Here is a 21,358-nt window from a genome sequence, read left to right as displayed (position 1 = left end):
TTTCCAATTGATTTGCCTAAGATCTGCCACTTTTCGGAAATTCCTCCCAGAGATCAATTCCACCTTTGAAGTCCTGATAATGTCCACGAAAATCCAGATGTACAATTTGCATCTTATGATCTGAATCATTTTTTAAACACTGAACTATTCTGTGCTGCAGTATGTGAACATAGTCAGATATGCATAATCAGTACAGATTGGCAGCTTTACATTCTTAAAATGCTATGGCCCTGATCCACGTCCAGTTACAAGCATATTGCCTTACGTATTAGTCAACTTTGGATGGGGATATATATTCCCATCCATATCAAGAGACACATCCAGGTTCTTCATAACCAATGGGGCCCATATGAGTATGGTAATGTGGACACAAATGGAAACACAGATGTTTAACTGCATCTGGCATTGGTTGTTCAGCATCATTGGCTCCCACTGTCCACATCTGGCTCTTCCTTTGCTCAATCAGAACATCATATTGCTAACATGCAGTCACAGCTAAGTGGACCTGCCAAATCCCAGTGTGCTTTTGGGAACCTCAGAGATCTTTTTCTTAGTTCTAGATCAGGGGTGGGGAACCTATTGCCCTCCAGATGTTGTTTGATTCCTCCAGATGTTGTTTGACTCCAAGTTCCATCAGCCCTAGTCCTTTATCTTTGTCCAGCAGCAAGTCCCCCACCCTGCTCTAGTCTGTAAAGAGAACACGGACATACTCTATGGAAAGATGTTGTAATGGGAAGAGTGTTCTGCACAATACAGTGGTACCTTGAGTTAAGAACTTAATTCGTTCTGGAGGTCCGTTCTTAACCTGAAACTGTTCCACTTTAGCTAATGGGGCCTTCTGCTGCTGCCGTGCCGCTGAGCACGATTTCTGTTCTCATCCTGAAGCAAAGTTCTTAACCTGAGGTACTATTTCTGGGTTAGCAGAGTCTATCTATCTATCATCTATCTATCATCATCTATAGATCATCATCTATCTATCATCTATCTGTCATCATCTCTCTATCTATCATCTATCGATCTATCATCTATAAATGCTTTGTGTGTCCGCTTCTAACCTTCCCCTTTCTGAACTTGATTTATTGGTGGGTGGGTGTGGCTTTTTTGTAAATCTACCAAAGAATTAAATCAAATCAGGATTAAGGAGCTTTCTCAGGAGGGCGTGTGAGCTGTGCCCCAATGGTGTTGTGCTGGTGACACTCACCCTTTTGGTAGGAAATGCTCTGTGGGGTGGGGTGAGGACACAAAAAATAGGGGTGGGATCAAGGAGGGTCAGTTGCGAGGAGTGAGAAATGTGCCTATTTTCATCTGAGGAATTTTAATGGGTATGCACTTCTGGATGTGCTGTGTAGCCCCTTCTGGTTTCAGGCTTTGGGGAATCGCCTTCCTCCCCCCGTGGCAGATAAGAAGATCAAAGAAAGGAACATCTTACCAGTTAGAAACTTTTATAATCGCAGAGAGAGAACAGAGAACACATCTCCTAGAAGTGGCGGTGCTCCCAATTAAGGCTTACACCCCCTCCATCCCTATTAAACTACATCACTCCTATATCTGAGCTTGTACCCTCTGCACTAACACTTTCTGAGCTCTCTGAGTCTTTGGGGAAGGGGGGGGGGTGAATGCTGTCCAGAGACTGTGAATCTGTTAACTCTTTCTCTCTTAGTGTTTCTTCTGCTAGTTGTTCCCCATCCAGTATTTCCCAGCTTCGGCCTTCGGAACGATGCCCTTCTGCAAACCACTGTTCCAAATCTATACTGTCCTACTGCTCCTGGGAAGATTCAGGATCGTGATCAGGGGGAGGGATGGTTCCCACCATTCTTCCTCAGTGCAGCCCTCCTCAGCACGGTCCCTGACATCTGGAGACCAAGCCCTCCTTCCATTTCATGTGTGTCATGCAGCATACAACAGGGATGGTTGTAGCCGCTGGTAAATCGGTCTTCCATTATTGGAAAGATACATCTCCCAGTGAGTTTTAGAATAGCTCTTTTATCACATGGCAGCTTGACGCAGAATACCGTCTCATTTTCTGTGCTGATGGATCCAGAAGCACTCGGACTGCCGGCTGCATCTGTGAATATCCCACTCCATCAGCACTGAGAGGAAGCTGAGGATAAACGATAGGCTGTTACCTTTAAATAAAAAAAAAGATTGGCTCACAGTATCCCGGAGGAAGTCAATGTAGGAGAGCTTTTAGTGTTCTCGTCACATGGGAAGAACGTTGGGCGCTATTTCTTTTTCAAGGCCATCAAGGCCGTTGATGATGAAAGCTTTGTTGTAATGTTTCCACCACAGTCTGGAAAATTTTCTCAATTTCAGAAGGCTGCCAAGTTAGCAGCTGCGAGCAAATGTGCTGGCAAGTGGAATTTTATGTTGCTGTTGGATAACAGGAAGCACAAATGCAGCTCTTAGCAGAAGTGAGGCTGAGGTGGGCCAATTCAGAGCTTGTAAGGTTGCCGTATTTCAAAAAGTAAAAACCAGGACACACCGGAAGCTTCTTTTAGGAAGACCCCCAAATTGTTGAGTTGTGTTTTTCTTTTTTTTACAAAAATGCCAAAAAAACACAATTTTTCCATTGACTTGCCTAAGATCCAGGACTAAGCGCTGCCTTTCGGAAATTCCCACTGGACGTCAATTCTGCCTTTGAAACTGGGGCACATAGTTGAGTAAATCATAGTTTCAGCTGATCATCTCAAACCCTGCCCAGTGACTTAACTATGATTTATTAACCACAAACAAATCACACTCATAAGCCAAGACTGGTTTGTTGTTGGTTTATAACATTACTTAACCTTCACCATAGCCCAGTATTGCACACAAACGAGGCCAGAATCTAGGTTTTCTTTCCTAGTTTTGTTTACCACCAGCTAGTCTAACCCAAAGGTAAAATCTCCTTATTCCTCATAGCATAGTCATGAAATGTAGGGAAACAATGCTAATTCTATTGTAAAGGTGAACACAGACTGATCCAACCTTTAACAGACAATTCTTTTTCTCCTGCTGAGGGTGTGTTCTGTGTTACAGCCACTTGGCTACTATTTTTAGATGACGATCAGAGGGTATGGGTCAAAAAAATATATAATAATGAGGGATGTCATGGGTTTGGGGTGGTGCATTTAATGAAGTCCTCTCCATAATTCAAACCCTGGCTTTCCTCCCCTTTGCTCCAGTAGTCAATAGCATATCTTTCTCTGAATCCGGTGCTGACCCATACAAGCTTCCAGCTTTTAAAATAATTAATCAGACACCCAGCATGCTTAGGCATTCAAATGTTTTTCAGCACCTCTTTTGGCAAGCCAGTCAGTCCCTCTCCCAGCCTGCCCAGTAAGCAGACTGGAAATGCTGCTTCAGGGTGGAGGAATAACTATGTGATTGTTTGCATACCTTACTGGAAAGGAGAAGTGTGGCAGGAGATCCAACTTGGGCCCCAGGTTATGGGTGCCCAGTGTGCGTGATGTCATGGTGTGATGTCATAACATGATGTCATGATGCTGCGCCCCCTGCCAAGACCTCGGAACCTGACTTTCAGTGGCACCGGAAGTCAAGTTCCAAGGTCTAGGAAGACCTCAGAAAGCATCTCCAGGGCCTCAGAGATGCTATCCGAGGCCTTGCAAGACCTCGGAAGTTGGGGGGGCTGCAGTGCGGGTGCTGAGCACTCACAATGAATTTTTTGTGGGTGCTCAGGCACCCAGAGCCCCCTATACTTGGTGCCCCTGCATTGTGGCTGGCTGACCCATGTGGCAGTCGGCGCTCTGCGCAGCTAGCTTTAGATGGAAAAAGGAAGAACCTTCTTCTCCTGAGCTCAGTTCTCTGAGGAAGGTTGTGCATTCAGCCCAGAAATGGTGCCTGGGGGCTCACCGCTCAAAATATGTATACACCCACTGAATATAACACATGCGGCGCTGTGGGTTAAACCACAGAGCCTAGGACTCGCTGATCAGAAGGTCGGCGGTTCGAATCCCCACGATGGGGTGAGCTCCCGTTGCTCGGTCCCTGCTCCTGCCAACCTAGCAGTTCGAAAGCACGTCAAAGTGCAAGTAGATAAATAGGTACCACTCTGGCAGGAAGGTAAATGGCATTTCCGTGCGCTGCTCTGGTTTGCCAGAAGCGGCTTAGTCATGCTGGCCACATGACCCGGAAGCTGTACACTGGCTCCCTCGGCCAATAAAGCAAGATGAGCGCTGCAGCCCCAGAGTTTACCTTTACCTTATGTGGAGCCTCCTAGATTGCAGGATCTTGAGTTCAGTCTCAAGTCAGTTGATTCCATCCATATTGTTGCTCCGCCAACGTCCCATCCAATGTCTCGTTTGCTCCGCTTCGACTTTCCCACAGATGGAGTGCTCCGCCTAAATCTCAGGAGGGATTGGCAACTCGCATAGATTTCTTGGATGAAATATGTTTCCGTTGTTGATTTTTGGCTTCATGCGCTTCAATATTCAGGAGAAATGTTGTTACTTTGCGTTGTCAGGTAGAGCGACAGGGTGGAGTAACGCTAAAGGATGTGTGTGTGTGTGTGGAAATCTGCTTGTACTTAAGAAGAATGCTAATTGGACTTCAGGGGCCAAGTCTAAGAAGCAGCAGACTTTCTCACGGCCACGCCTTAAGCATGGGAGCCCAGCTCAAATTCACCCCAGCGTTGTGCCTGCTTTTCAGAGACTGATGCTGGCATTCTTCATCAAATGTCGTGTAGTGAAGAAAATACTCTGTGTGCCGTGCACACATGCCTGTATTCATTGGTCAATTTGCTATTCTCCTCCCCTCCCTGGACTGTACCAATTTAGACTGCAGGATGAAGAAAGTATGTTTGAATTCACTCTTCCACTGGGGACTCATTGCCTGTGGAACAGCAGCACATCGTGGGGTGTGTTTTAACCGAGTCTTCCTTGTTGCGTTTATAGCCTGGGAGCATTCAAATATGCAGCCTTCCACCTGCAGTTAGTACAGTCTGGGGGCTGCTTGATCCTGCATGTTGCAGAAATGGGACCCAATGCAGAAAGACAGTACAAACAGTGTCCTCCATAATTCACCAGAGTGCGAGCAGCCAAAGTACAGCTGAGACCATCTGGGCCTTTGTCCTGTAATTATTCTGCAATTAGCGCCGCAAAATGTCCTTTTTCTGTAACATGTTTTTCCTTAAATGGGGAACCTGTGGCCTGCTAGGTGTTGTCAGACTGCAACTCCAATCTTCCCTGACTGGTTGGGACGCAGGTGGCTAACTCCCAACTCCCATTTTTATTGGTTTGGAGAGAAAAAGAGGAACATCACCAGCAGATCGCAGGGGAAACAAACAGCGATAGACCTGTTGGTCTAAACCACTGAGCCTCTTGGGCTTGCTGATCAGAAGGTGGCTGGTTCGAATCCCCACGACGGAGTGAGCTCCCATTGCTCTGTCCCAGCTCCTGCCAACCTAGCAGTTCGAAAGCACACCAGTTTGAAAGATAGGGGCCACTGTGGCAGGAAGGTAAAGGGTGTTTCCGTGCACTCTGGTTTCCATCATGGTGTCCTGTTGCGCCAGATGCAGTTTAGTCCTGCTGGCCACATGACCCAGAAAGCTGTCTGTGGACAAACGCCGGCTCCCTCAGCCTGAAAAGTGAGATGACCGCCACAACCCCATAGTCACCTTTGACTGGGCTTAACCGTCCAGAAGTCCTTTGCCTTATCTTTACCTTACCTGACCATTAGCCAATGCTGGCCACACCTCTAAAGCAGCTTGCCTGGTGGGACAGAGTGAAGTTCTAACTTCCAAGTGGTCGTGTTGTTACTGCTTGCTGGGAAGAGGAAATGAGAATAGCTGTGTGGGCTTACAGATTTGAAATAAGCGACCAGCAGCCTTGAAAATAAGGGACCAGCAGCCAAAATAAGGGACCTGCACCCTCACCTGTTTCAGGCACTCCAGTCTTCCTGTCCTCCTGCAGTCTGGTCAAACTCATGCCGGTAGCTTTGAGAACACTGTCCAACCAACTTTGTAACCAGAGGTTCAACTGAATAGAATCTGAATCACATGCACCACAAGGCCTATGCAGCCTCAACTTAAGATGGCTCCCCGGCCTGGCTTTGCACTGCAAAGTTTGCAGCAGCAAGTGCAACAAAATGGCATCCAGCATTCAAAAAACCCCTCAGCTTGCATTAACTAGCCACACACACACAGCCTCCCCCCCCCACAAGATCTCCTTTCCTTTCCCCCCACCATGTGCCCCCACTCCAGACAGACCTTTTTGCCAGCAAAGGTGAGTGGGCCATCGATGATGTATCCATCCGATTCTGATCCGAGCACTCAGCACAGGTATGTTCAACCTCTGAGCTCCTCTGAGCCAAAGGCAGAAAGCCCAGCCAGCAGCCAAACGAAGCCTCAAGGAAAACCACCGTCACCTCTCCGCTGGGAAGCGCTGAGCAAAGGCGAGTCCCCAGGCAACGCAGCCGATTTGATCAGCACAAGGTATGCAAGCTCCACCCCCCCAGTTGTTCTTAGACTTCTTATTGGGTGAGCAACACAGCCAAGCAACACAGGTGGAGCCTCCCTCCTCCCTGGCCGACAGGGAGGGAGGGAGAGGAGCTGCTTCCTTTGAAATTTAAGGGACATCATTTAAGGGACATCCATCAATAAGGGACAGCAGCGGGACATGGCGCTGGAATAAGGAACTGTCCCTCCAAATAAGGGAAGCTTGACAGCTATGGGTTCCACCAAGGAACCCACATGTCTCCAGCCATTCTGCCACCTCAGCTGAGTGCCACCTCTGTTCAGCAGCAGCAACACAACTGCCAGGAAGCTCGTATTGTGGCTCTGTTCTGTTATGATGGCATGGAATTTGCTTCCACAGCATAGGAGGTAGCAATGGGGTCCAGAAGCAGTTCTGGAGACAAACAGACATGTCATGTTGCAATGTCAGTCACCAGATAGTAGGAATGAAGAAAAGCTGGCATTTCTCCAGGAGAATGACCAGATTGTTCAGTTCCTCTCGCAAATAAAAGGCAGATCCCTGCAGGTAACGTAATCCTTTAATCCCTCACTTAAGGTTGTTAATCCTTTGTAACATTTGCTGTTGCTTTGGGTTAAGTGGAGAGGCTTTCCTTTAACATGGGAAGAGTGACAGGAGATAAAAGGGAGCTAGTTGCATTCGTTGTACTTACATGTTTATGGAAGTCACCTCAAGGGACTGAAAGTGCCTTGGTCACGCTGGTTGATGATCTCCGGCGGGCTAGGGAAAAGGTGAGAGCTGTTTCCCAGTTCTGCTGGATCTCTCAGCGGCCTTTGACACCATCGACCATAACATCCTTCTGGACTGTCTAGAGGGGCTGGGAGCTGGGGGCACTGTTATACGGTGGATCCGCTCCTTTCTCCTGGGCCGTGTCCAGAAAGTGGGGGGGGGATGAGTGTTCAGACCCCTGGGCTCTCACTTGTGGGGTGCCTCAGGGTTCCGTCCTCTCCCCCATGCTTTTTAATATCTATATGAAGCCACTGGGAGAGATCATCAGGGGGTTTGGGCAGGGTGTTCATCAGTATGCAGATGACACCCAGCTCTACCTCTCCTTTAAATCAGAACCAGTGAAGGCGGTGAAGGTCCTGTGTGAGTGCCTGGAGGCGGTTGGAGGATGGATGGCTGCTAACAGATTGAGGTTGAATCCTGACAAGACAGAAGTACTGTTTTGGGGGGACAGGGGGCGGGCGGTTGTGGGGGATTCCCTGGTCCTGAATGGGGTAACTGTGCCCCTGAAGGACCAGGTGCGCAGCCTGGGAGTCATGAGTCTGTGGTCTCATTCCATCAAGCCCAGATCTTTACAATTTTTAGAAAACTATCAGATGTGTTCAGTATTATTTTTCTGCCAAAAACATTCTCCTTTGTCTTTGTCAGGTTCGATGAACCAGGTGCGCAGCCTGGGAGTCATGAGTCTGTGGTCTCATTCCATCAAGCCCAGATCTTTACAATTTTTAGAAAACTATCAGATGTGTTCAGTATTATTTTTCTGCCAAAAACATTCTCCTTTGTCTTTGTCAGGTTCGATGACAGCGCAGTGCATCATATTCATCTATGACTAATGCTAATTCTCATAATTCCATTATTGAAGATGTAGGTGGGGAATTAAATTGAAGGCAGATAGCAAAAAAATTAGAAGGTTATTTTCAGCAAATGCGGAGGTCTGTAAGGGGGAAGCTTTGATCCCTGGCATCTTCAGGTAAGGCTGGGATATGCTGTGAAACTTTAGAGAATTCTTTCTGAGCTAGATGGGCCAACAGTCTCACTCAGTCACTGTGGACCAGTTACTACCGTATTTTTCGCTCTGTAGGACGCACTTTTCCCCCTCCAAAAATTAAGGGGAAATGTGTGTGTGTCCTATGGAGTGAATGCAGGCTCCTTGGCTTCAGTGATAGCAACGCGAAGCCTCTGAAGAGCAGAGGGAGCGCTCCCTCCGTGCTCCAGAGGCTTCGCGTTGCTTTCGCTGAAGCCTGGAGAGTGAGAAGCGTGCACCGACCCCTCTCGCTCTCCAGGCATCAGGGATAGCCGCCTGAAGCATTTGGAGCACAGTGTGAGTTTCCACTGCGTTCTGGAGGCTTCAGGTTCCTTTCGATGAAGCCAGGAGAGTCTTGCTCTCCCGACTTCAGCAAAAGGAACCCGAAGCCTGAGGAGCACAGCGGGAACTTGCGCTGCGCTCGGAAGACTTCAGGGATAGCCGCGCACAGCCCCTCTGGCAGGGAGAGGTTGTGCGCAGCCTGTACGCTGCTCTTTGGGGCTGGGGGGGGATTTTTTTTTTCTTGATTTCCCCCTCTAAAAACTAGGTGCGCCCTATGGTCCGGTGCGCTTTATGGAGCAAAAAATAAGGTAACTGGGGGATCTCACAAGTACAGAGATTATAATAATAAATACAAATGTTGCATTGCATGAACTAGAACTGGAATGTTGGAAGGAATGAGAGGAGTCGTCGCCCCCCCCCCCGGGAACTGCCTCTGCTTTCACTAAGAGCTAGTTTACTAGAGCACCAAGTGATAAATAAATGAGTTGTCCACGAGTTGTTAAGAGATCAGATGTCTCCAATAGCCTGTCGTATTCATACACTCTTTTGCAGTGGATTCATAAGCTCGCAAGCCATCAGGTCACTTGTGTTATTTCACTGGGCATGAATCCTGTGATTGAACCTTGAAATATTCTTGTCTACAGGGGCCATTTGCGCGTCGAGGTCCCCCAGGCCACCCCAATAACTCACACATCAATTTTTGTTTAAGGTTTTTGGCATGAATTTGGCCACAACTTTATTTCAATACACACACACGTGAGTGGTTGCTTAGGCATTGGTTACGACTATCTGTCCTTGCCCCAGGGACAGAACTGACTTCTGGATTCCAGCAGAAGCCGGTCAGGGAGAACCATATTGGGGAGAAATGAAGCTGGACATCAGTCCCCCATCTCTCACCCTCATGCCCCCTGGGGCTTGCACAGCCCAAGTCTGATGCCAGCGACTAGGACGAAAGGGATGGCAAGCCCCTGGATTCCTTTAACGGAATTCCCTTTCAGCACCACCATTGGAAGGGTAGGCACTTACCCCTCCACCAACCAATTTTAACCAATGCCTAACCACCAACCTTACAAGTTGTGACGATTTGCTACACATTAGGCAAAAACCAAATGGCAACAGCCAATCACCCAAATGGACAAAATTCCTACCAGGCCCCTGCCCCAAGGCAGATGACCCCATGACAGGCATAGCAAGGTCAGAGGACAACACCCCCCCTTTTCAGGGAGGGTGGACGGGTGATCCGGTGCACGCAGCCCAAGAGAAGGCCCCAGGCTGCGAGCCCTGTATTTAAGACCTCTGACCCCTCCCACACTTTAGCAACATAACATTCTCCCCAGCAACACTCCTTGCCCAATCACAGCATGTGGCCAATTTGCCCAACAACAGTGGGGTGGCCTTTTTGGCCCCCACCGCAACACGTGCTCTCTGTTATGGAGAACACGCTTTGGCGAAAGTCTGGAAAACCAGTGAATTTGCTGCCTTTTTTCCCACTTGCTGTGTGTTTGTTTGCAGAGTGGCGGCTCTAATCTATGGTTTATGAGGACACCACATTAATTTCATTGCACCGCACATTATGCTTGAGTACTTTCAGGGCAAACCAAACAACACAACAATGCTTTTATCCTTGCTTAGGTTTATTTGAGAGCAGGGCAGTTAAATCATGATCAGCAGATATGACAGTATGTTTCCATAATTCAGTCTGAGCTCTACTGCTCCCTTAGTCACATTCAACCATTTGCTATCTGATTGGATTAGTATCACTGGCTTTATGGGTGGCAAAGAACACTATTTTGATATGACTGGTGCAGCAGAAAAATAACATATAAAAGCCATATAAAAGCCATCAATTTCAGTGAATTCGGAATTTATGATATTTCACTGTTTCTCAAACACGCAGTGCTATTTTTCCAGAAAAAGAGGTGCCGAAACTCACCATGAATGCTCCTGTCATTCTCTTAGAATGGCAATGGCGCCCATCTGAGAGGTGCTAGCGAGTCCTGGCCCTGCTCACCCATGATTTCTTTATCTTAAGAATAAGAAAATCTAATTTCTTGCACTTTCAAGGGCCCTGAGAGTGTTCCTAATAAGCATGTACAGTGGTACCTCGGTTAAGAACTTAATTCGTTCTGGAGGTCCGTTCTTAACCTTAAATTGTTCTTAACCTGAGGTACCACTTTAGCTAATGGGGCCTCCCACTGCTGCCAGCACACAATTTCTGTTCTCATCCTGAAGCAAAGTTCTTAACCAGAGGTACTATTTCTGGGTCAGCGGAGTCTGTAACCTGAAGAGTCTGTAACCTGAGCTACCATTGTAGTCAGTACCACTCAGTTTCATTTTGGCTCTGAAATCCTAAAGACAGCAGATCAGCTCTTCCGTCAAATTACTGAGGGAGCCACTACAAGTCTGTACAGACAGTGCAGATGTACCCTTTGTCAGACTCTGTATAGTGGTGCCTTGGTTTAAGAACAGCTTACCGTATTTTTCACTCCATAAGACACACCTGACCATAAGATGCGCCTAGTTTTTAGAAGAGGAAAGGGGGAAAGCCCCATTTTTTTGGAATCAGCTCACAGTTGTGCAGCTTCTTTTGCAAAGGGGAAAAGCCCCGTTTTTTGAGGGGGTCAGCTTAAAGTTGTTGAGCTTACTTTGCAAAGGGAAAAAATCCTGTTTTTATGGGGTTCAACTCACAGTTCTGCAGCTCCTTTAGGAAAGGAAAGGGAGCCATTTCTACAGTTTCCAGACAGATAATCTCATCAGCCAGTCACATGTCGCTGGGGAAACAAACAGCCTCCACCTGCAGAACATTCAACAATGGAGGGCTGGGCAAGGGGGCGGGGCCAGAAAGGGAGCCAGTGGTCGACCACACATTCGCTCCATAAGACGCACTGACATTTCCCCTTACTTTTTAGGAGGGAAAAAGTGTGTCTTATGGAGTGAAAAATACGGTAGTTTATGAACAACTTGGATTAAGAATGTTGCAAACCCAGAAGTAGGTGTTTTGGTTTGTGAACTTTGCCTTGGAAGCAGAACATGTTCCGCTTCCTGTTGAGTGTGTTCCATTTGTAAATTGAGTCCCCCGCTGCTATGGGAAAGCACGCCTTGGTTTAAGAATGCTTTGGTTTAAGAACGGACTTTCGGAACTGATTAAGTTCGTAAACCAAGGTACCACTGTACAGTCATACCTTGTGTTGCATCCGCTTCATGTTGCATCTTTTCGCGGTACATCCTGCGGCAACCCGGAAGTACCAGAATGGGTTACTTCTGGGTTTCGCCGCTCTCACATGCACAGAAGCGCTAAATCACACTTTGTGCATGCGCAGAAGTGCCAAATCACGCCACATGCCTGCGCATACTCACCGCTCCGAGTTGCGGGCATGTCACGTTATGGACGGGCCTCCAGAGCGGATCCTGTTTCTAGCACGAGGTACCACTATATTAGGCAGATTGCTATGTTCCTAAACTAGTGACATTTGAAGAGGGACGCAGGTGGTGCTGTGGTCTAAACCACTGATCCTCTTGGGCTTGCCGATCAGAAGGTCAGCGGTTCAAATCCGTGGTACAGAGTGACCTCCCATTGCTCTGTCCCAGCTCCTGCCGACCTAGCAGTTCGAAAGCTTGCCAGTGTGAGTAGATAAATAGGTAGCACTGCGGCGGAAAGGTAAACTTGTTTCCGTGTGCTCTGGTTTCCGTTATGGTGTCCCGTTGTGCCAGAAGCGGTTTAGTCCTGCTGGCCACATGACCCGGAAAGCTGTCTGTGGACAAACACCAGCTCCCTCAGCCTGAAAGCGAGATGAGCGCTGCAACCCCATAGTCGCCTTTGACTGGACTTAACCGTCCAGTAGTCCTTTATCTTTACTTTTTTTAATGTATGAAGATGTACCCATAGGGACATCCATACCTTATAAAAATGCATTTAATTGAGAAAAAAAGAAAAAAGAAAAAGCACTGAATTGAATAAGGGTCCTTTCCAGTCAAGCTGGAATGGCATTTGCCCACTTTTGATGTCAGCCCTTGCAGAGAGCATCCCTTGACTTTATGCAGACATCTGATTCCCCTTTGATATTTGCAGATGCATGTCTGAATCGAAAAACCCATCACATTTCTTTCTGTACGGATGTTTGCTTATTCCTCTTTCCTTGGTCCTGCTTTTAACTGTGCTTGTGTTGTGATCAGTTTCAACTTTAGCGAAGGCTGTCCAGGTTTTGGCATCAATGCAAAGCATTTTACTACAGAGCGAGCGCATTTCTGCTTTGCTAAGTGCACTTTGCAAGGCACATTTCCTTTGATGCAGCAAGCTTGATTATCGAGCATAAAGCAAGCTTTGCAGAATCTAGGCTAGTGCTGTGTACTCCATTTTCTAGAAAGTAGTCTTCTCTTAGGAAAGAGGCTTATTTTTTTCTGCCTCCTCGTGACACTTTTTTTAAAAAATAGAATTTTGGTGGTTCCAGAGTTCTTGTTTATTAATTTAATGGTCTATATAACACTTGCAGACCCTCCAAGTGTGCCAGTTTTCCAGGGACAGTCCTAGATTTACAGGGACCATCCTGGTTTCTGAGTTGATCCTGGAATGTCCGACTTTTCCTTAGGACGTCCCTATTTTCATCGGGGAAATGTTGAAAGGTATGGAGTTATTGGACCCCTGATCCAAAGAGATAAGTAACTACACAACTTTTAGAAGACATCTGAAGGCAGCCCTGTATAGGGGAGTTTTTTGTTTTAGTTTTTTTTTATATATGTTGGAAGCCGTCCCTCATTTCATTGGTGAATTGTTGGAGGTTATGCACTTGCATGGTAAAATAGCTTCTAAGGAGTTTACAAGTATAAAATACGACGTAACTAAAATGCATAAGTAAATGTATAAGTGCATAATTAAAATACAATAAAAGAATTCCATCAAAGGAATGAAAGCATCTGCAATTGAAAAATGCAATAAAGCAAATCAATTTAATGATGATGATGATAACAACAACAATAATAGTACTATTTACAACACATAAAAAATTGTAAAGCATTAGACCTTCTTCTTCTTCATTCATAGCTGAGTAAGATTGTCTTCCATGAACACGGTTTTAACAGTGAGTCCGCAAGTGACTGCGGAGGCCAATTGTGAATCCACATGTCCTTCCACAGTGGGGACACAGGTTTCTGGGAAGGAGTTGATCACGGTGTGGATTTGCTAGGTGTGCCTTCCTCTTAGCATGTTTCTCCCCTTCGTCCTGCGTTTGAGTGTCTTCAAAGCCCATGACACCTTTGGTAAAGGCTGTTCTCCAATTGGAGTGTTCGCAGGCCAGTGTTTCCCAATTGTTGGTGCTTATACTACATTTTTTTAGATTTGCCTTGAGAGAGTCTTTAAACCCCTTTTGTTGACCACCAGCATTACACTTTCTATTTTTAAGTTCGGGATAGAGTAGTTGCTTTGGAAGATGATAAATTTACCAATACAGGGTTGCCTAACAATTAATAAAAACAAGTAGGGCACAAGTTCAGGGGAATGCTTGCTTCTAAACAGGTGGATCTACAAGAGCTGGAGTGTTAATACCAATTGTTGTTGTTGTTCAGTCGTGTCCGACTCTTCATGACCCCATGGACCAGAGCATGCCAGGCACTCCTGTCTTCCACTGCCTCCCGCAGTTTGATCAAACTCATGCTGGTAGGTTCGAGAATACTGTCCAACCATCTCATCCTCTGTCGTCCCCTTCTCCTTGTGCCCTCCATCTTTCCCAACATCAGGGTCTTTTCCAGGGAGTCTTCTCTTCTCATGAGGTGTCCAAAGTATTGGAGCCTCAGCTTCAGGATCTGTCCTTCCAGTGAGCACTCAGGGCTGATTTCCTTCAGAATGGATAGGTCTGATTTTCTTGCAGTCCATGGGACTACCGATAGGAAGTGCTAAAATTCCGCAATATTGGTTCACCAGCAAGAAAGGCTTGCCGTCTTCGGGTGTTTTCAGCCATTCTGCTTGAATGCAGAAGCCAACATGGGTGCAGGGAAACTGTGATGAGCTCCACCCCCCTGCTCTCTCTCCCCCCGCATTGACCCCCAACGCATGGAGGAGGCAGAGATGGGTGTTTGTGTTTGGACTCATGTCCTCTTCTCCCCGCTCCCCGCTTGCATCTTGGCTTTGCACGCAAGTAAAATGCCCGAAGAGAACTTTTCGGTCAGATGATGTGATGATGAGATGCTATCTCTTCAGAAATGAGCTTCTTTGGTTTCCCAGATTATTTTGCCCGGTAATGAATGTGTGTTGCCTTTAGGAAGAGCAAGTGTTTTCAAAATGTCTTCTTTCAAGCATGACAATGCATTTCTTTTCTAGCAGGGCTTTTGTTTGAAATAGGGTGTTGCTTTCTTGCTTGTACTTTTTTGGCACCAGGTTGCTCAGGAAAGAAAGTTATTTTAAATGTCCATTGAGGACATGTTTTTAAAACAGGAAAAAACACGGCGCTGAGTTGATAATAGTTTGCCGCAAAAGGTTAACCCAGTTTAAATGGGTTTGCCATCACTAGGAGATGGAACATGATGTTCTAAGCCAGTTCTCAGTTCAGAGCCACACAGCGCAGGAAAGTAGAGGGTTTCTTTGTGGAATTCTGGACCAGTTTTAAAGCACATCTTTGTTCATTTTCCACCTGTGTGAAATAAATCTAAAAGTAAAGGGACGCAGGTGGCGCTGTGGGTTAAACCACAGAGCCTAGGGCTTGCTGTTCAGAAGGTTGACAGTTTGAATCCCAGCGACGGGGTGAGCTCCCATTGCTCGGTCCCTGCTCCGGCAACCAGTTCAAAAGCATGTCAAAGTGCAAGTAGATAAATAGGTACCGCTCCAGCGGGAAGGTAAACGGTGTTTCCGTGCGCTGCTCTGGTTCACCAGAAGCAGCTTAGTCATACTGGCCACATGACCCGGAAGCTGTACGCCGGCTCCCTCAGCCAATAAAGCGAGATGAGCACCGCAACCCCAGAGTCGGTCACGACTGGACCTAATGGTCAGGGGCCCCTTTACCTTTTACCTAAAGGGACACAGGTGGTGCTGTGGGTTAAACCACAGAGCCTAGGGCTTGCCAATCAGAAGGTCGGCAGTTTGAATCCCTGCGACGGGGTGAGCTCCCGTTGCTTGGTCCCTGCTCCTGCCAACCTAGCAGTTCGAAAGCAGGAAGTGCAAGTAGACAAATAGGTACAACTCCAGCGGGAAGGTAAATGGCGTTTCCATGCGCTGCTCTGGTTTCGCCAGAAGCGGCTTAGTCATGCTAGCCACATGACCCAGAAAAACTGTCTGCGGACAAACATCGGGCTCCCTCGGCCAGTAAAGCGAGATGAGCTCCAGAACCGCAGAGTCAAAGGGTCCTTTACCTTTATGTTGGAGGTTTTTAAACAGAGCTCGGATGGCCATCTTGTCACAGAACAGAAATCGTGCTCCGGCAGCGCGGCGGCAGTGGGAGGCCCCATTAGCTATAGTGGTGCTTCAGGTTAAGAACAGTTTCAGGTTAAGAGCGGACATCCAGAACAAATTAAGTACTTAACCCAAGGTACCACTGTATATATATAAAAAAAATAAAGTCATATTGTCTGCCTAGCTTTTGCAATAGTAATGAAGCAACAGAAACTGGTTCACAGAGTCTTCCTTGCTTCAGTGAAATTGTATGTCAAAAATGCATTTATCATATGTCAAATCTATCCTAGAAACATGCTTTTATTCCCTTATACTCAATATTTTTGTTACGCCTTCACTCCCTTCTTACCTCTTGCCATTAGTGTCACTATGCAGTGAAGAAATTGAATGAGGGTAATTGAGCTTTTGCAGTTATTTTTTTCATTTTTTTATTACATTTATATCCAGGTGGCATGGTTAGGCTGAGAGTCCACACATTTTACGTGATCGTTTTTTCAGTAAGTGTTAAGCATTTGGCAGATTTCCTACATTTGCCTGAATTTGACAGATTACTTACATCTTTGTTAACCAATATACACTTGTTTTTTGGTAGAGGATGCCAGCACAATTAAGTTAAATCAGGATTTTTTAAAATAAAATAAAATCTTTTGATGTACATTATATGTAGGTTTTTGTGAAAGACACCACATCAGGTTGTGAAATCATGCTATGCACTTACTTGGAAGTAAAACCCATTCAGATTAATGCCACATATGTCTAATAAACATGCCCAGAACTGAGTAAATATGCTTCCTATCCCAGTCCTAGCTTGAGAAGAATTTTATCATACCTATTTAAAAGAGTTGTATTTGTCCAAAATAGTATCCATGGAGTCAACTGTTTGTTTACTGTCATAAATCTATCTTGTAGGTCATGACTGACTGTTGGAGAAAATAAATCTGAAGATTAGAGAGAGTGGAGCGTATGGGAAAATGCTGATGGAGTCTAGACAGAGCTGTGCATGTAGGAATTTAAATTTCCATGGTACAAAACAGAGTTGCTTAAACAACGCAAAGCCATGGGGCGATATCTAGCTATTGGCATAAAACCCACCCAAGGCCATTGATTTCTGTGGGTTTTCTCTTAATACAGTGGTACCTTGGCTCTCAAACACCTTGGTTCTCAAACAACTTGGAACCCAAACACTGCAAACCTGGAAGTAAGTGTTCCGGTTTGTGAACTTTCTTTGGAAGCTGAACGTGCTCCGTTTTGAGACTTACGCTTCCAAGTTTAGTGCCACACTTCTGTTTGGAGTGTTACACTGAAGTCTGTCTGTTTTTGCGACTTATTTTGCATTTTTTTGGCTCTTTTTTTTGTGTGTGACTGTGTGGAACCCAGTTCAGCTACTGATTGATTGTGTGACTGCAGTACAGTGGTACCTCGGGTTACAGATGCTTCAGGTTACATACGCTTCAGGTTACAGACTCCGCTAACCCAGAAATAGTACCCCGGGTTAAGAACTTTGTTTCAGGATGAGAACAGAAATCGTGCTCCAGCAGCGCGGCGGCAGCGGGAGGCTCCATTAGCTAAAATGGTGCTTCAGGTTAAGAACAGTTTCAGGTTAAGAATGGACCTCCGGAACAAATTAAGTACTTAACCTGAGGTACCACTGTACACCAGGCACACCCAACTCCCAAGAAACTGTGATCTACTCACAGTATAAAAAGACTGGCTGTGATCTACCCATTGTCATTGCCAAGAGATGTTGAGATTTTTTTAGGGGAGGGTTGGCCAAAGTTGTTAAGCTTTTTTTTTTTTGTGGAGAGTAGACTACAATGTTTTTGAGCTTTTTGGGGGGGCAGGGTTGACCAAAGTTGTTGAGCTATTTTGGGGGGGGATCTACAAAGAACACTAAGGCGGTCAATTACAGTGGTACCTCAGGTTACATACGCTTCAGGTTACATACGCTTCAGGTGACACACTCCACTAACCCAGAAATAGTACCTCGGGTTAAGAACTTTGCTTCAGAATAAGAACAGAAATTGAGCTCCGGTGGCAGCAGAAGGCCCCATTAGCTAAAGTGGTATCTCAGGTTAAGAACAGTTTCAGGTTAAGAATGGACCTCCAGAATGAATTACGTTCTTAACCCAAGGTACCACTGAACATTGTTTATTGCTTTCGTTTTATGGATCAATGGTCTCATTAGATAGTAAAATTCATGTTAAATTGCTGTTTTGGGGATTGTTATTAAAAGTCTGAAATGGATTAATCCATTTTCTATGGGAAAGCGCGCCTTGGTTTTGGAACGCTTTTGTTTTGGAACGGAGATTAAGTTTGCGAAACAAGGTAACACTGTATGGCTATCACCCATTGGCCACAAAAGCAATGGAAGATGGATGAGCAGTGCTCAGTGTTGTTGAGGATATTTCTCCTTCCTTTCGATGATCAAATTAAGAACATATGATAGGGGCTTCCGGATCAGAGATCCGTCTTTCCCAGAAAATCTATTTCTATCTGTGGTGACCCAGATGTTTTTGGGATGCAAACAAGCTGGGCATGGGGGCAAAATGCCTCTCCTGTTTCTCCTCCAGTCTAACAGCTGACAGTCAGTAGGGGTATGCATTTATTTCAAAAAAACAAAGGCAAAGGGCAAATGAATGCTCCCCCGTTCATTTTCATTTTCACTTGTATTTGTGAGCATGCAAACCGCCTGAAAATTGACAGGCACGATGTGCAGAGGTAGCAGTTCAACATGTGAATATTTCATGCCTTTTGTCTGGAAAACGCCAAAGGTACAATCTGGAGAAGAGGGTGGGTCTCCTCTAAAAGGAAGGTTATCGGGTGTCCTGTCCTTTTTCATCACCTCTAAAACAAGGAGAGCCAGTGTGGTGTAGTGGTTAAGAGCAGTGGACTCGTAATCTGGTGAACCGGGTTTGATTCCCTGCTCCTCCACATGCAGCTGCTGGGTGACCTTGGGCTAGTCACACTTCTTTGAAGTCTCTCAGCCCCACTCACCTCACAGAGTGTTTGTTGTGGGGGGGGGGAGGGAAAGGAGATTGTTAGCCGCTTTGAGACTCCTTAGGGTAGTGATAAAGCGAGATATTAAGTCCCAAGGACCTTTTGCCCAGTCTGTCTGAAATTTTCAAGTTTGGTGCCCTCAGAGAATCGTAGAATTCTGCACATTTGGTGCCGTTTGAACAGAAAACACCAAAGTTATGGGCATTGGAATGCAGCGGGGTCCCTGCTGAAACCAGTGAGCGAGCAGTTAAAGTAAAATGAAGCTGATTAAAACGAAGGCATTTTTGTTTTTCAAAAAAGTTTTGTTTTGTTTTGTTTTCCTTCACCTTTACATCACACAGTTAGTACTCACTGACATCCTGGAAATTGCATGTAGCTACTATGGTTAATTCTGGTTGGTAGAGACTTGTCCTCTGAAATTGTCTGATCTCCTTCCAGAACAGCCTCAGGCCATCATCAAATAATTCAATATTTCTTCACAATAAATAAGCCAAAGAACCTGGTCCATGCAATGTCTGCTAGACTCAGCACAACATGTGTAATGACTTCGCTTGTGCCATTATGGAATGCAGAGTTTGGGAAGGGAACCAGGAAGAATGGTTTCAGAAGCGTAACCGGGACCAAGGAGAAAAATAGGATTGGTGACAGTTGATGTGGAAAGGGAAGCAATCTTATTCAGCACCATTTTGGTCCTTTTTAAAAAATAAAGTTCATTTATGATTTTCATTTATAACAAATAAACATTTCAAGAAAGAAATTAAAACAATTCTCACATATCGAACTTTGACTTCCCTCCCCCTCTTTCAGCGGTTCCATGAATTTACTCTCTTTTTTTACGCCCTTTGGCATATCCCAATAAACACTATCAATCCTTTTCCTCATCCATTTCATACAGGTTTTAGAAACTGCTAGTTTTTACAGCAATCCTGCTAATGTTTTAATTTGTTTGTAAAGATCCAATAAACGATTTCCATTCCTTGATAAAAAGTCTGTTGTCTTGATTTTTTTTCCTTCCGGTAAGTTTCGCCATTTCTGCATAGTCCATGAATTTCTGTAACCATTCTTCTTTCGTCGGGACTTCTTCTTCTTCCCGTTTTGGGGCAAATATTATTCTTGCGGCAGTGATTGCACACATAAATGAATATCTATATTGTTTAGGTAACTCTGATCCCATCATTCCCAAGAGAAAAGCTTCTGGGTTTGGGGTTGTTGCTTTTATAAAAATTGCACAATTTCAGTCCTGGCTTGTGTACCATTTCATCTTTCGTCTTGCAGGCTCTTCCCTTGCCCCCAGATTTGTACTAGAGTCCATGGCAGGGGCAAATAGGAAGATGGAGGTGAAGAAGGGTAATTTCCACTTGTGGAAACAAAAGTCTGTTGTGCATAGGTAAAGGGACGCCTGACCATTAGGTCCAGTCGTGGCCGACTCTGGGGTTGAGGCACTCATCTCGCTTTATTGTCTGAGGGAGCTGGCGTACAGCTTCCGGGTCATGTGGCCAGCATGACTAAGCTGCTTCTGGCGAACCAGAGCAGTGCACGGAAACGCCCTTTACCTTCCTGCCAGAGCGGTACCAATTTATCTACTTGCACGTTGACGTGCTTTTGAACTGCTAGGTTGGCAGGAGCAGGGACCGAGCAACAGGAGCTCACCCCGTCGCGGGGATTCGAACCACTGACCTTCTAATCGGCAAGTCCTAGACTCTGTGGTTTAACCCACAGTGCCACCCGTGTCCCTTCCTAAATATTTAGTACACAGTTAAACCATTTGTCACTTTTAAGTTGACTACAATGGGAGTAATTAACCATATATTTTAATTTCTCCCTTTCAGTGAAAAAAAATGGAAATGAAAGTGCTTAACTTTGGCTGGTTATTGTTCTTCCAGTGAAATATTATGTCTATTTGGATTAAGGTTGCTTTTTTATTTTATTTTTAAAAATGTGTTTGTCTTAATTTCAGCTACACTTCTTTTCTGAACTACGGAGCAACAACTACACTAGCTATATTGAGTGATGGAGACAAATTGGATCATGCAGATGGTGTTCCTCTTAGCTCAGACCTTGGTGAGTTCCTTTCTTTCCCTGAAGTTACTCATACAGTATAATAATGGTGTTTTTCTTCTTCTTTTACAATATGCATATGCAAAGCACGCATATTACGTTACTGACACCATCAAAATCAGGTCAGGCCTCAGATTTTCATGCTTTTCACTCTGATAGCATATCCCTCCCTCAAAAAAAAAATAATAATAATCTGAAAACTGACATTTCTCCTGTGGATCAAGTCAATGAATTTATTCATTTCTGCAAGCTTTCAACATTTCAGCAATGAAACAATGTGTTGTGTCTAATGCGCCACATGCCTGGTTCCACTGCTGCAATGGGATTGATTTTTATTTCCTCCCCCTGTGTGCACCCCCCAACCCTCTGGAGCTGATTTTGAGGGTGCATGAAGTGGCTGGAGGTAACAGAAGAGGAAGAGGAAGC

The 21,358-nt window shown here is 45.5% G+C and overlaps 1 protein-coding gene across 3 annotated transcripts in view; it reads left to right on the top strand.

Moving 5' to 3' along the window:
- The window catches only part of CALCRL (calcitonin receptor like receptor), a 90,345-nt gene that overhangs the window by 33,623 nt on the left and 35,364 nt on the right, over positions 1-21,358 (top strand). The window contains exons 2-3 of one of the 3 annotated variants that reach the window (XM_081931650.1): positions 20,150-20,221; positions 20,832-20,935. In XM_081931650.1, coding sequence (XP_081787776.1) covers positions 20,885-20,935 — 51 coding nt within the window. In that variant the 5' untranslated portion in view covers positions 20,150-20,221; positions 20,832-20,884. Of the gene's footprint in view, positions 1-8,052; positions 8,167-20,149; positions 20,222-20,831; positions 20,936-21,358 lie in introns of those variants that run through there. The other 2 variants (XM_081931651.1, XM_081931649.1) reach the window with 2 other exon arrangements.

Source organism: Podarcis melisellensis, assembly GCF_964234715.1.
Source record: "Podarcis melisellensis genome assembly, chromosome: 1".
In the NCBI taxonomy this organism is placed as follows: Eukaryota; Metazoa; Chordata; class Lepidosauria; order Squamata; family Lacertidae; genus Podarcis; species Podarcis melisellensis.
Note: the sequence above shows the minus strand (reverse complement) of the source record. Positions and strands in the feature narration are given on the sequence as shown.